General features: G+C 53.3%; 1 protein-coding gene across 1 annotated transcript; it reads right to left on the reverse strand.

Moving 5' to 3' along the window:
* Positions 1-1,295: 1,295 nt before the first annotated feature.
* pmm1 (phosphomannomutase 1) lies at positions 1,296-13,312 on the reverse strand. The gene is made up of 8 exons (XM_033013344.1): positions 13,155-13,312; positions 8,139-8,256; positions 7,148-7,224; positions 6,185-6,276; positions 5,407-5,506; positions 4,128-4,203; positions 2,597-2,712; positions 1,296-1,600 (listed from the first exon to the last, which is right to left on the reverse strand). The coding sequence occupies exons 1-8, from the start codon at positions 13,227-13,229 to the stop codon at positions 1,493-1,495; spliced, it is 762 nt and encodes a 253-aa protein (XP_032869235.1). The 5' UTR covers positions 13,230-13,312; the 3' UTR covers positions 1,296-1,492.
* Between the last annotated feature and the right edge of the window lie 226 nt (positions 13,313-13,538).

Genomic DNA, 13,538 nt, shown 5'->3' on the forward strand with positions numbered 1-13,538 from the left:
GGTGTATCTCACTACAATTCACCAGCCACTCGCTGTTTTAAAAAATATATCTTTTATTTCTGTCATTCCTACCACAGAGAATAAGTTCACATTGGCGGCAATATATTGTGCCGTGTATTTTGACAACACACAGCACTGTAGAGGGGTTTGCAAACATTTGCTGCTCAGATATGCCGTCAACAGTCACGCTGTAATGCCGGTCGCTGGCCACAGGGTGGTGCTGGGGAGCTCGTTGCCATGAGAACGAGGCCCAGATGTGGACAAAATGGTGACGCCTTGTCCTCGTGTTGACACCATGGGCTGATGTGGATCTGGGAACAGGGGCCAAGTGGAGCGACTGTACATCCCACACTCCAATGAAGTTGATTTCAACATCAAGGGCGGCACAGCGTTAGAGTTGCCGCCTTACAGCGCCGGAGACCCGGGTTCGATCCCGACTAGGGGTGCTGTCTGTACGGAGTTTGCACGTTCTCCCCGTGACCTGCGTGGGTTTTCTCCGAGATCTTCGGTTTCCTCCCACACTCCAAAGACGGACAGGTTTGTCGATTTATTGGTTTAGTATAAGTGTAAAATTGTCCCTGGTGTGTGTAGGATGGTGTTAATGTATCAGCGGGTGGCACTGTTGGTGATGGCAGCCTCTGTCTTTTCGTCTTTTCTTTGTTATTTTTAGTGTGTTTTAAAAGTTTTTGTTAATGTTCCCTGGTTTGTTTTTAGGTGGGATGTGTGGGGGTTGGGGGAGGGGGTCAGGGTAAACGTTTTTTTCCATTCTCCTACCTTGGCGGAGATGCGATTGTTTTCCGGATGGTATCTCCGGTCGCTCTGCGGCCTACCATCATGGAGCTGGCGGCCTTGCTCGAGACTGACTTTGAGCCCCACCGCGGGGCCGCGGACTTACCATCGGAGCCTGCGATCCCTTGCCTGGGATCGACGCTCCAATTTCACCATGGAGGAGCTCGCAGTCTCGGGTAGGGACTGATGTCGGGAAGCTCCAAACGACGCCGAAGGTTTCGACCAGCCATGACCCGGGGTCCGATCGCCCGGCGCGGAGGAGCTGAGATTCCCCCCTGATGTGGGAGCTTGATCGCCCCGACCGCCGGCTACAGGAACCAGGATCGTCCCGTCAACGGAAGGCTCGAAGCCCCCGACCGTGGGAGAACAAAGAAGGGAAGAGATTAAACTTTTTTTTCACCTTCCATCACAGTGAGGAATGTGGAGGAGTCACTGTGGTGGATGTTTATGTTAAAATGTATTTGGTGTGTTCCGTTGCTTTTTATTGGTATGACTGAATGGCAAATGAAATTCACTTGGCTAATAAAATATGATTATGATTATGATGATGTGCGAGGGATCGCTGGTCAGTGCGGACTCGGTGGGCCCAAGGTCCTATTTCCGCCCTGAATCCCTGAACTAAACTGAACATCTTCTCCACCAGAGGAACGTCCCAGATTCCACAAAGTCCGGTGGAAAGTCTCCTTGAGTCATGGTCCAGGGCTCATTCCCGCAGGAAGAGTTCTTTGCACAGTCTGACTGTATCCTCCGGGGATATGACAGTGTAACCGATTGTCCTGGGGTCGTGAAAGATCTCGTGGTCGTTACCACCCTGTGTACAGAACACAATGGAGTCAATGCCTTTTCCTTTCGGCTTGCAATATGATAGAACTTTATTTATCCCAGGAGGGAAATTGATCTGCCAACAGTTATAGAAATACAAAATACATGAAACATGAAATTAAAGTGACGAGTGGGAAGCTTGGGGGATGTGCAGAGATTGTGGGAGGAGGGGGGGGGGGGGTGGTCAGTCTCAGACCAGGCTTGTATTCACTGGAGTTTCGAAGGATGAGGGGATATCTTATAGAAACATATAAAATTATAAAAGGACTGGACAAGCTAGATGCAGGAAAAATGTTCCCAATGTTGGGCGAGTCCAGAACCAGGGGCCACACAGTCTTAGAATAAAGGGGAGGTCATTTAAGACTGAGATGAGAAAAAAAGTTTTCACCCAGAGAGTTGTGAATTTGTGGAATTCCCTGCCACAGAGGGCGGTGGAGGCCAAGTCACTGGATGGATTTAAGAGAGAGTTAGATAGAGCTCCAGGGGCTAGTGGAGTCAAGGGATATGGGGAGAAGGCAGGCACGGGTTATTGATTGGGGACGATCAGCCATGATCACAATGAATGGCGGTGCTGGATTGAAGGGCCGAATGGCCTCCTCCTGCACCTATTTTCTATGTTTCTATGTTTCTATAACTGCCCAGCCTGCGTGGCCCAGCGCTTGGCCCAGATACCTCGCTGGTGTCTGGGGTCCATTGCAGCAACCCACCAACACAGTGCAGTGGGTTCCATCCTGGATCCATTCTTGTATGTACAGAGTTTGTACGTTCTCCCCATGACCTGCGTGGGTTTTCTCCGAGAACTTTGGTTCCCCCCCCCCCAAACTCCAAAGACGTACAGGTCTGTAGGTTAATGGGCTTGATAATAAATGGAATTATTGTCCCAAGTGTGTGTAGGGTAGTGTTAATGTGCGGGGATCGCTAGTCGGTTCGGGCACAATTCCCGTTCAAAACTCAGAGCTCACCCCCCCCCATCCCGAGTCCTTACCGGATCAGTCTCATTCCCGAAGAAGTGGATTGTTTTAATTCCATCCTTTTCCAAGATATCCAGGCAGTAGCGCTTGTCCCAGCCCTCGGGATAGATGTCGAAACTGATCATGCCTCCTGCAAGTGGAGAGGGAACGAGTGAGGGAATGATTACAACATAGAGACACACACAAAATGCTGGCGTAACTCGGCGGGACAGGCAGCATCTCTAGACACACACACAGACACGCACACACAGACACACACACACACACACACACACACACACACACACACACACACACACACACACACACACACACACACACACACACACACACACACACACACACACACACGCGCGCGCACACACACACACGCGCGCTCACACACGCGCGCTCGCGCGCACACACACACACACACAAACGCGCGCGCACACACACACGCACACACACACACACACACAAAGACAGGCAGCATCTGCTTGTCGAGACCGTCCTTCAGACTGAGAGTCAGGGGAAAGGGAAATAATAGATATAGACGGTGCCTCGAGCAAATGAATGGAAGTTATGTGAAAAGCAACGATGATCAATGAAAGGTGGAGCCCACAATGGTCCATTGTTGGCTGTGGGGCAGGTGATAAAAGTTATACAGACAGGGAGACTCAGTAGTACGATGATTAGGGTGGGGGAGGGATGGAGAGAGAGGGGACGCAGGGGTGACTTGAAGTTGGAGAAATCAATATTCACATTGTTGATTCGCCTCACGTTCAGCAACTGCCAGCGCGCTGGGGGACAAACAACAGCAGCGAGCGGGGCACGGTCACCGTAAACATTGTCCCACACTTCCTGTACACACACGCCCACACACACACACACACACACACATATCTATATATATACACACACACACACACACACACACACACAATCTATATATATACACACACACACACACATATCTATATATATACACACACACACACACACACACATATCTATATATATACACACACACACACATATATATATATACACACACACTGGCACACACATACACACACAGACATACACATACACAAACATACACATATATATATACACTGGCACACAGACATACACACACACACATACACACACACACATACACATACACACACACACATAGAAACACGCATAGAGATATACACACATATATACACACTGGCACCCACAGACATACACACACACGCGCGCGCACGCGCACACACAGAAACCCGCACAGAGACACACAAACACACAGAGACATACACGCGCACATATATACACACTGGCACACACGCAGAAACACGCACAGACACACACACGCACACACATATATACGCACTGGCACACACAGACATACACACATATACACACACGTGGATAGGCGCACATACGCACAAGCAGACAGACGCACGCAAACACGCCCAAACACATATAGACAGTGACACACATACACATCAGATATATAAACACACAAACACACGCGCACACACACAGGCAGACACACTCTCTCTTACACAGTGTACTTGCCTCTGGTACAGTTCAGTCCCTTGCCGGCGAACTCCTCCTGTAAAGCCGCCACAAACCTCTCCCTGATCTTCTCCGTCTTGAGCAGAAGAGGGAACGGTGGAGATTAGCGGGGCGACCAGTCTGTGTGAAGCTCGCGCTCACCTTCGCTCACGGCCACGGGACCTCCCACCCTAACCCCCACCCACCCACGCGGGTACCTGCACCGTTACACTTGTGAACTGCAAGCAGCCAAACCCTGCAGGGAAAGACCCAGGCACAACAGCGTGTGTTCCTCTGCAGCTTCACTGGGCCAATCCACTGGATATAAGTGAATTGCAATGGGATTGTACTCTCCGCTAGCCACCAGCACCACCCCTCATTCCCCCCCCCCCCCCCCCCCCCCCCCCACCAGGGTAACATAGAACAGTACAGCACAGGAACAGACCCTTCAGCCCATCATGTTTGTACCGAACATGATGCCAAGTTAAGCTGCATGTACATGATCCATCTCCCTTTACTCCTTGTACAACCACGCGCTTCTAACCGTAGGGAGGTTAGGACAATAGACAATAACTGCAGGAGTAGGCCATTCGGGCCCTTCGAGCCAGCACCACCATTCAATGTGATCATGGCTGATCATCCCCAATCAGTACCCCGTTCCTGCCTTCTCCCCATATCCCCTGACTCCGCTATTTTTAAGAGCCCTATCTAGCTCTCTCTTGAAAGCATCCAGAGAACCGGCCTCCACCGCCCTCTGAGGCAGAGAATTCCACAGACTCACCACTCTCTGTGAGAAAAAGTGTTTCCTCGTCTCCGTTCTAAATGGCTTACCCCTTATTCTTAAACTGTGTGGCCCCTGGTTCTGGACTCCCCCAACATCTGTCGTCTGTCCCAGGGGGTCACCCCCACCCCTGGCAATGCCCTCCAGACCCCCAGTACCCCGTGTGTAATGATACTTGCCCCACACATCTCCATTAAACCTCCGCCCCTCTCTCCTTATGCCCCCTGGTGTTGGATATATCCACTCTGTCAGAAAGGTTCAGACTGTCTACCCACTCTATGCCTCTCGATTAGCACAACATACTGGAGCATTTGGCTGGACGGCTTCAGTCTGAAGAAGGGTCTCGACTCGAAACGCACCAATTCCTAATCTCCAGAGATGCTGCCTGACGTGCTGAGTTACTCTGGCATTTTGTGTAACGCAGCAGCAACTACAGCATCTACAGCTCCTGCCCCACACACACACACACACACACACACACTGTCCGTGTGTCTCTCATCGCTTCCTATCCAGGTTTACCTTGTCGATCTGGAAGAACTCGAGGCGTTCCGCCAAGGAGCAGCTCCTGCCGATGGGACAGACGTTCAACATGCCGTTCCGGAACTCAATGAATGTTCCCCTGCAACACAGTCCCAGTCCCAGTCTGAGCGTGGAGAAAGGCCCCCATCCGAAACGTCGCCTGTACATTCCCCCCCCGCAGATACTGCCTGACCAGCCGAGTTCCTCCAGCACTCTCTGGCCGGCATGGGCTCACTGGTCTGAAGTGCCTGTTTCGTTGCTATATATAGTTTAGTTTAGTGGAGAGATACAGCGCTGTTGTAAGCTACCCAAGCAGAATATGAGGTGCTGTTCTTTACTTTAGGCTGTGGACTTTGGAGAGTCTAAATTAAACTAAAGGGCCTGTCCCACGTGGCCGCCATTTGCGCATAATTTACGCGACATCATTTACGCGTCACAACGCACGACGCGCGCGCTGTGACACGCACGTGACGCGCACATTACACGCGCATGGTGCGTGATGACGTAGGCAGTGATGCGCGGCCACATGTGGCGTCGCAGGATGTTGTGATGTACAGAATCTTCGTGCGCCATCTGCGTGAAGCGCAAATGACGGCCAAGTGGGACAGGCCGTTAAGGTTCTCTCTTAAGATTAGGAAATGTGATACAAGGCCTGTGCATCTTCTAGCCATTTGCAACCACCCCCAACCCTCACTCACTCACGCTGCACCACCTCCACCCCTCTCGCTCTCCCCCACAGCCCCCCCCAAGCCCGTAGTTGGGGCTTCAGTCTCGATACCTTTTGCGAGGGAGTCTGATGTCAGACATGTAGCTCAGGCAGAAGTTGATCAGCTCCTGCAGTAGCTCCTCACCCAGATAGTTCTGTATGGCCTGGGGGAATGGCGGGGGGAGGGGGGGGGGGGGAGTGGGTAAGGAACACGGGGGGAGGGGAAGGAGAGGGATGGAAGGGCAAGCGGAGAGAGAAGGGGCAAATGGGGAGGGGAGGAGGAGGAGGAGGAGTGGAAGAGAGGGATGGGTCAGAGGGCAGGAGGGGAGGAGAAGTGGGAGGGGAGGAGAGGGAGGGGAGACAAAGAGGAAGGATGGGCAGAGAGAGAGGGAGAAGGTGCGGAGGAGAGGATGAGTAGTAACGAACAGAAGTGTGTGTTGGTATTAAGGGCAGGAGCGGAGGGTCGGGGAAGGTGGAGGAGGGGGGGATGGAGGCGAGAGGGAGATGGGTCAGGGAGAAGTGAGTTAGAAACCGGAGGGGAGGATAAGTGAAAGGCGGTGAGCAGGTGAGAGGAGGAGGGGGCGGGAGGGCGAGGTGGGACAGGAGAGGAGGGAAGAGGAAGGGGAGGGGCCGGGGGAAGGAGAGAGGGGAGAGAATATGGATTAGCACAGGAACAGCAGGCACTGAACTTGGTGAAGCCCAGGACAAGAGTCTCCACTTCCCGACATATTCCCAAAATATCTTCCCAGTCTTCCCAAGGACTCTGTACGCCTCCCTCTCCCTCAACCACATGCCCTTGCCCGGTTCCTAGATCCCCGCTTCCAGCGACCCCACCACTGCGCCACCCTGCCGCCCCGTGTTGTGTTGCGTGCGGCCAGTCAGCAGAAAGACAATACATGATTACAATCGAGCCATTCACAGTGTATAGCGGTTGTAACATGTGATTGTGGATCTGTTTCTGTGGCCAGCACGCCGATAGTCGCCGGGGTTGGGCACCAACAGCATCCCCCCCCCCCCCCCCCCCCGAGCACCCACCTCCTTTGTGACAAACTTCCCGTCCCTGTACTGCACCGTCCCATTTTCAGCGAAGACGTAATCGAATTTCTGAATGACTGCAAGAGAACGGGAGAGGGGTGTGAACTGTGGCTGTCTGCCTCTTACTGGCGAACGGGCACCCCCTTCGCCCTCTCTCAGCCCTGACTGAGCCGCGGGAGAGCACCAGCACCCACACGCGAACTGGAGGTACAGCACCTCGTATCTCGCTTGGCTAGCTCTCAACCCAGCGGCATGACTCCTGATGTCTCTAACTTCAAGTAACCCCTGCATATCCCCCCCCCCCCCAACCTTAGTCGTTCCCTGGATCCCTCTTGTTATCACACCTCCCCCAGCCAACAATGGGCCATTGTGGGCTCCACCCTTCCTGAGATCATCTGTTGCCAGCCCCGGTTTGTTCTGGCCTTTTTTTGCCTGCAGTCCATCCCCCCCCCCCCCCCCCTCCTCCATCTTCAGAAGGGTTCAGACCCGAAACGTCACTACTCCTCTCCAGAGATGCTGCCTGACCCACAGAGTTACTCCGGCATTTTGTGTCTATCTTCGGTGTAATTTTAGACTTTGGAGACGCAGCACAGAAACAGGCCCTTCGGCCCACCGAGTCCGTGCTGACCAGCGATCACCCCGTACACTCGTTCTATCCCACACACACTAGGGGACAATTTTCAATTTTACCGAAGCCAATTAACCTACAAACCTGCACGTCTTTGGAGTGTGAGAGGAAACCGGAGCACCCGGAGAAAACCCACGCAGGTCACGGGGAGAAGGTACAAACTCCGTACGGACAGCATCCGGAGTCAGGATCTAACCCGGGTCTCTGGCGCTGAGAGGCAGCAGCTGTGCCAGTCCACCGCCCCTGCTCCACGTTTTACTCCCCCCCCCCCCCAGTGTCCAGCCCATTAAGGGGTCGGGGCTGGGCCTGCCCGCTCCCACCCCCCTGCTCACTGCACGGGGTCCGCTGGCAGTACCTCCTCACCTTCTTCTCCTTCCCCCAGTTGCTCTGCTATCTTGGCATAATCCGAGCCGCCCACAACACCAATCTTCACTTTCTTCCTCAGTCCTTGGAAGAACTCGTCCAGCTCAGGAGCGATCTTCTGCAAGTACAGCGGGCATGGGTGAGACAGATGAGAATGGGGGGGGGGGGGGGGAGGGGGAGGGGCTCTGGCTGATCAGGAGAAGGTGGGGGGGGGAGGTGGACCAGGGCAATGGGGTGGGGCTGGTCTGAGCTACAGGGAGAGGTTGCCTTGGCAAGACTGGACTTTGTTCCTTGCAGTGCAGGAGGCTGAGGGGTAATCTTAACAAAGGTCATGGCGGCCATGGTGGCACAGCTGTAGAGTTGCTGCCTTACAGCGCTTGCAGCACCAGAGACCCGGGTTCGATCCCGACTACAGGTGCTGAATGTAAAGAGTTTGCACGTTCTCCCCGTGACCTGCGTGGGTTTTCTCCGAGATCTTCGGTTTCCTCCCACACTCCAAAGATGTACAGGTTTGTAGGTTAATTGGCTGGGTGTATGTGTAAATTGTCCCTAGTGTGCGTAGGACAGTGTTGATGCGCGGAGACCGCTGGTCGGTGCAGACTCGGGGGGGGGGGGGGGGGGGGGGGGGGGGGGGGCGAAGGGCCTGTTTCCACGCTGTATTTCAAAACTAAACTAAAAACTAAAGGTGTATGAAATATGGGGTGAATGCACAGAGTATTCGAAGGGCCGAATGGCCTACTCCTGCACCTATTTTCTATGTTTCTATGTTTCTATGTTTACCCAGGATAAGGGATTCAAAAACAAGAGGGCGTAAGTTTAATGTGACAGGGGCAAACTTTAACAGGAATCCAAGGAGTGACTTTTTCCACTCAGTGGGTGGTGGGTGTATGGAACGAGCTGCCAGAGGAGGTATGTTTAAGAAGGAACTGCAGATGCTGGAAAATCGAAGGTAGACAAGAATGCTGGAGAAACTCAGCGGTTGTGGCAGCATCTATGGAGCGAAGGAAATAGGCAACGTTTCGGGCCGAAACGGGTCTGGAGAAGGGTTTCGGCCCGAAACGTTGCCTATTTCCTTCGCTCCATAGATGCTGCCTCACCCGCTGAGTTTCTCCAGCATTCTTGCCTACCTGCCAGAGGAGGTAGTTGAGGCAGGTGCTGTGCCAACATTTAAAAGACACTTGGACAGGTACGCAGATTGGAAAGGTTTAGAGGGATATGGGCCAAACGCCAGCAAATGAGACAAGGTTAGATGGATGAGATGGGCAGAAGGGCCTGTTCTGGCACTGTATCACTCTATGGTCTGGGACACTGGGAGGGTGTGGGACAGGGCAGGGTTTTGGGGGTGAGTTGAGGCCAGGGGGGGCTGTGCAGGGAAGGGGTGGACAAGAGTGGGATGGGGTAGCGTGGGATACGGGGGGATTGGGGTAAGGCTGGGTACAGATGAGAACAAGAGGACAGGGGAGGGGCAGGAGGCGTGTTGGGGGTTAGGGTCAGGGGCATCTCTGCCGAATGCCACCTCTTGGGGCAGAGGGTTGGATCGGAATCCTCAGCCAAACTGCAGGAACACAGGCTGGCTGGGGAAGACGTGTGTGTGGGGGTGAGAGAGAGAGTGTAACTATGTGTGAGTGTGAGTGTAACTGGCCAGTGTGAGTGTGTGACCGAGTGAGACTATGTGTAAGTGAGTGAGTGTCTGTGTGCACGCATGTGCGTCCATGTGTGAGCGTGAAAGTGTAACGCGTTTGTGCGAGAGAGTGGATCTGATGGTCTGATTGTGAAAGAATGCGACTGAGTGTGCAGGTGTGTGATTGTGTGTGTGTGATTGTGAGAGAGTGTGAGACTGTGTGAGTGTGTGTGAGAGTGTGAGTGAGAGTGTGTGTGAGTGTGTGTGTGAGTGTGTGTGAGAGTGTGTGAGACTGTGTGTGTGTGAGAGTGCGTGTGTGTGTGAGAGTGCGTGAGTGTGTGTGTGAGTGTGTGTGAGAGTGTGTGAGACTGTGTGTGTGTGAGAGTGCGTGTGTGTGTGAGAGTGTGAGACTGTGTGAGAGTGCGTGAGTGTGTGTGAGAGTGTGTGTGATTGTGAGAGTGTGAGACTGTGTGAGTGTGTGTGAGAGTGTGTGTGTGTGTGTGTGATTGTGAGAGTGTGAGACTGTGAGTGTGTGTGAGTGTGAGTGAGAGTGTGTGTGAGAGTGTGTGTGTGAGTGTGTGTGTGAGAGTGTGTGAGAGTGTGTGAGACTGTGTGTGTGAGAGTGTGTGTGTGAGTGTGTGTGAGACTGTGTGTGTGAGAGAGTGTGTGAGTGTGTGTGAGAGAGTGCGTGAGTGAGTGTGAGAGAGAGACTCCAGCATTTTGTGTGTGTATTCGGTGTAAACCAGCATGTGCAGTTCCTGCCTGCAGCTTGAGAGGCTGGTGTTTGCTGCAGTCTGAGTCAACCAGCCACACATGACAGGCTGCGGCCTGACCTTGTGCAAGGTCTGTGTGAACGGCAGGCAGAGCCAATTTCCCCACCAGCTCAGTCCCTGCCCGCTGAGCTCAGCACCCACCCACCCACCAGCACCCGACCCTCTGGTAATGCTCATTAGACCAAAACCACTGCTTATCCCTTCATCCCACCCTCCCTCTCTGTCACCACTTTCTTACTTCCCTTTCCTGCACACGGCTCCTCTCCCGACTCCATCGTCTATCTCCCCTGCCCCCCCTGAACTCTCTCCCATTCTTTCCCCGTCTTAACACCCGTGACCCCTTGTCTCTTCCTCTCGCCACTTTCTTGCTGTCCATTCTTGTACACGTCCTGTCCTATCTCGCTCCCTCCCCCTTTCTCTCTCTCTCCCCACCCTATCCCCCCACCCATTTCTCTCTCCCCTCTCCTTTCTCTCCCCCTCCTCTCTCCCCCTCCTCCTCTCTATTCCCCCACCCCTCTCTCTCTCCCCCTCTCTCTATCCCACCTCTCTATCCCCATCCTTTCTTTCTCTCTCTCTCCCCACTCCTCTCTCTCCCTCCTCTTTATCCCCCCCTTCTCTCTCTCCCTTCTTCTCATCTTTCCCCCTCCCTCTCCCCTCTCTCTATCCCCATCCTTTCTTTCTCTCTCTCTCCCACCACTCCTCTCTTTCCCCTCCCTCCTCCCCCCTCTTCTCTCTCCCCCCCTCCCCCCTCCTCTCTCCCCCCTCATTTCCTCTCTTCTCCCCCCCCCCCTCAACCCCTTGTTCCTCCATTGTCTTCCCTTCTGCTGCGCCACTGTGCACATGTTTCTTATTTTGAGGCAAGTTTCACGCGCCTGTCCTCATGCCTAATCTTGAGGATTCACAAATGCAGCTTGTAGAGTCTATCAGGGCAGCTCATTGTCATGGAGTCATACAAGAGGCCCTTCGGCCCTATTTGCCCACGCCGACCAACATGTCCCATCTACACCAGTCCCACCTGCCTGTGCTTGGCCCATATCCCTCCAAAACCTATCCTATCCACGTACATGTCCAAATGTCAGAGATTGAATTGGGAATGAACTGGGCCCCTCCCCTGACTCACTATCATTGAGGGTGTCTCACTGTCGAAGTTTTCTGACCAAAGATCCTATGGCGGGATTTTCTGGAGCTCCTTCCGAATGGCAATATTTTGTATGTTCAAAGTTAATAAGGGAGACTAGGCATGAAACAAGATGATTTGTGTATGAAGATGCCATCACCAAAGCAAAGATACCAAAGATCCTATAGCAAGATAGACCACTCCTTCTAAATGCAATGGGCTGACGTGTAGTACGCAACCGAGAGGAACGTGGGCATTTTTTTCATCCATTTCAGTAACCGGACCCGACCCGACTCTCAGTGTGATCAACGTTGCGGGGGAACAGTTTGTGTTAATAAATTATAATTCTGAAAATGAGGAGAAGATTTTTTCCAAAGAACTTATATTTTCACGAGGATGTTTCCGTAACCGGCTTCCGTCTCTGCACTAGTATCTTTGCTCCGCTATGGGATCTTTGGTGCGGAGACGGAAGCCGGTTACGGAAATGGGGGCGAAAATTACCCATGAATCTGCCCATGACTGTACTACGTCATTTTCGTCGAGTGGGCTATCTTGCTCGCTATAGGATCTTTGAAAGATACTAGAGCGGAGACGGAAGCCGGTTACTAAAATGGCGTTAAAGATTACCCATGACCCTACTACGGCTTTTTCGTCGAGTGGGCTATCTTGGACAATAGGATCTTTGATTCTGACTGAGTTGCAATCAATGGCTTGCGCAACGAGATAAGTGTTCATGGTTAGACAGCGGACAATCCATGACTCAGTCCCAAAGGCAAACAATGACTTGCATTTACGTAGCTCCTCTCACGCACGGAAATATCGCAATGCCAGTCATGTGAGCGAGGTCGTTGAAACACGAGACTTAGTGAGTCGACCTAGTAGGGCGGGGTGGACAACAAAAGGTTTGGTCAGACAGACAGGTGTCAGGGGTCAGGTTGGGGGTGGGGGAGGGGAAGAGTGTGAAGGACCAAGATAGGGGAACAGGTTGGAGAGTCTATCAGGGCAGCTCATTGTCATGGAGTCATACAAGAGGCCCTACTTGCCCACGCCGACCAACATGTCCCATCTACACCAGTCCCACCTTCCTGTGCTTGGCCCATATCCCTCCAAAACCTATCCTATCCACGTACATGTCCAAATGTCAGAGATTGAATTGGGAATGACTCACATCTCCCTTTTCCTAATCTGACACCATTCAGATAATAATCTTCCTGTTCTTGCCACCAAAGTGGATAACCTCATATGTATCCACATTCTGAGGGTGCGAAGGTCGCCCTGTGGTTAGACCAGGTTGCAACTCCTGTCCCAATGTTAAATGTGCTCGATCTGCACCAACAGCGAGGGGAGGCCGCCTTTGCTTGTCTACCTGTGTAGGAAGTGACCTGCAGATGCTGGTTTACACCGAAGTCAAACACAAAACGCTGGAGTAACTCAGCGGGACAGGCAGCATCTGTGGAGAGAAGGGACGGGTTTCGGGTTCCAGACCGTTCTTCAGACTGACCTACCTGCCGGGCCGGAGTGAGCGTCCCATCCACGTCAAAGAGGCAGAGGGTGTGAGGGTCGGGCCGGGGCTGAGCCATCAGCCCGACTGCAGCGTCCCGGCGGCGGCTGCTGCTGCTGCTGCTGCCCAGAGCAGAACAGAGCAAAGATCTTTGGAACAGAGCGCTCACACACTGCGGTCGGTCGCTTGGTCACATGCGGGGAAGTGGTTCTCAGGCACGTCACGGGCGGGGCGGAGCGGAGTGGAGTGGAGTGGAGTGGAGTGGAGGGGAGGGGAGGGGAGTGGAGGGGAGGGGAGAGGAGAGGAAGGAGAGAGGAGGAGAGAAAGGAGAGAGGAGGAGAGGAAGGGGAGAGGAGGGAAGTGAGGAAGGGAGGGGGGAAAGGAGGGG

This window comes from Amblyraja radiata, chromosome 38 (genome assembly GCF_010909765.2).
Source record: "Amblyraja radiata isolate CabotCenter1 chromosome 38, sAmbRad1.1.pri, whole genome shotgun sequence".
NCBI lineage: Eukaryota > Metazoa > Chordata > Chondrichthyes > Rajiformes > Rajidae > Amblyraja > Amblyraja radiata.

Coding starts and splice junctions, on each gene's coding strand:
- pmm1 (XM_033013344.1), bottom strand. CDS start 13,229: ATGGCTCAGCCCCGGCCCGACCCTCACACCCTCTGCCTCTTTGACGTG. Junction 8,257..13,154: donor CGCTCACTCCGGCCCGGCAG/GTAGGTCAGTCT, acceptor CTGTACTTGCAG/AAGATCGCTCCTGAGCTGGA. Junction 1,601..2,596: donor TCGGGAATGAGACTGATCCG/GTAAGGACTCGG, acceptor TTCTGTACACAG/GGTGGTAACGACCACGAGAT.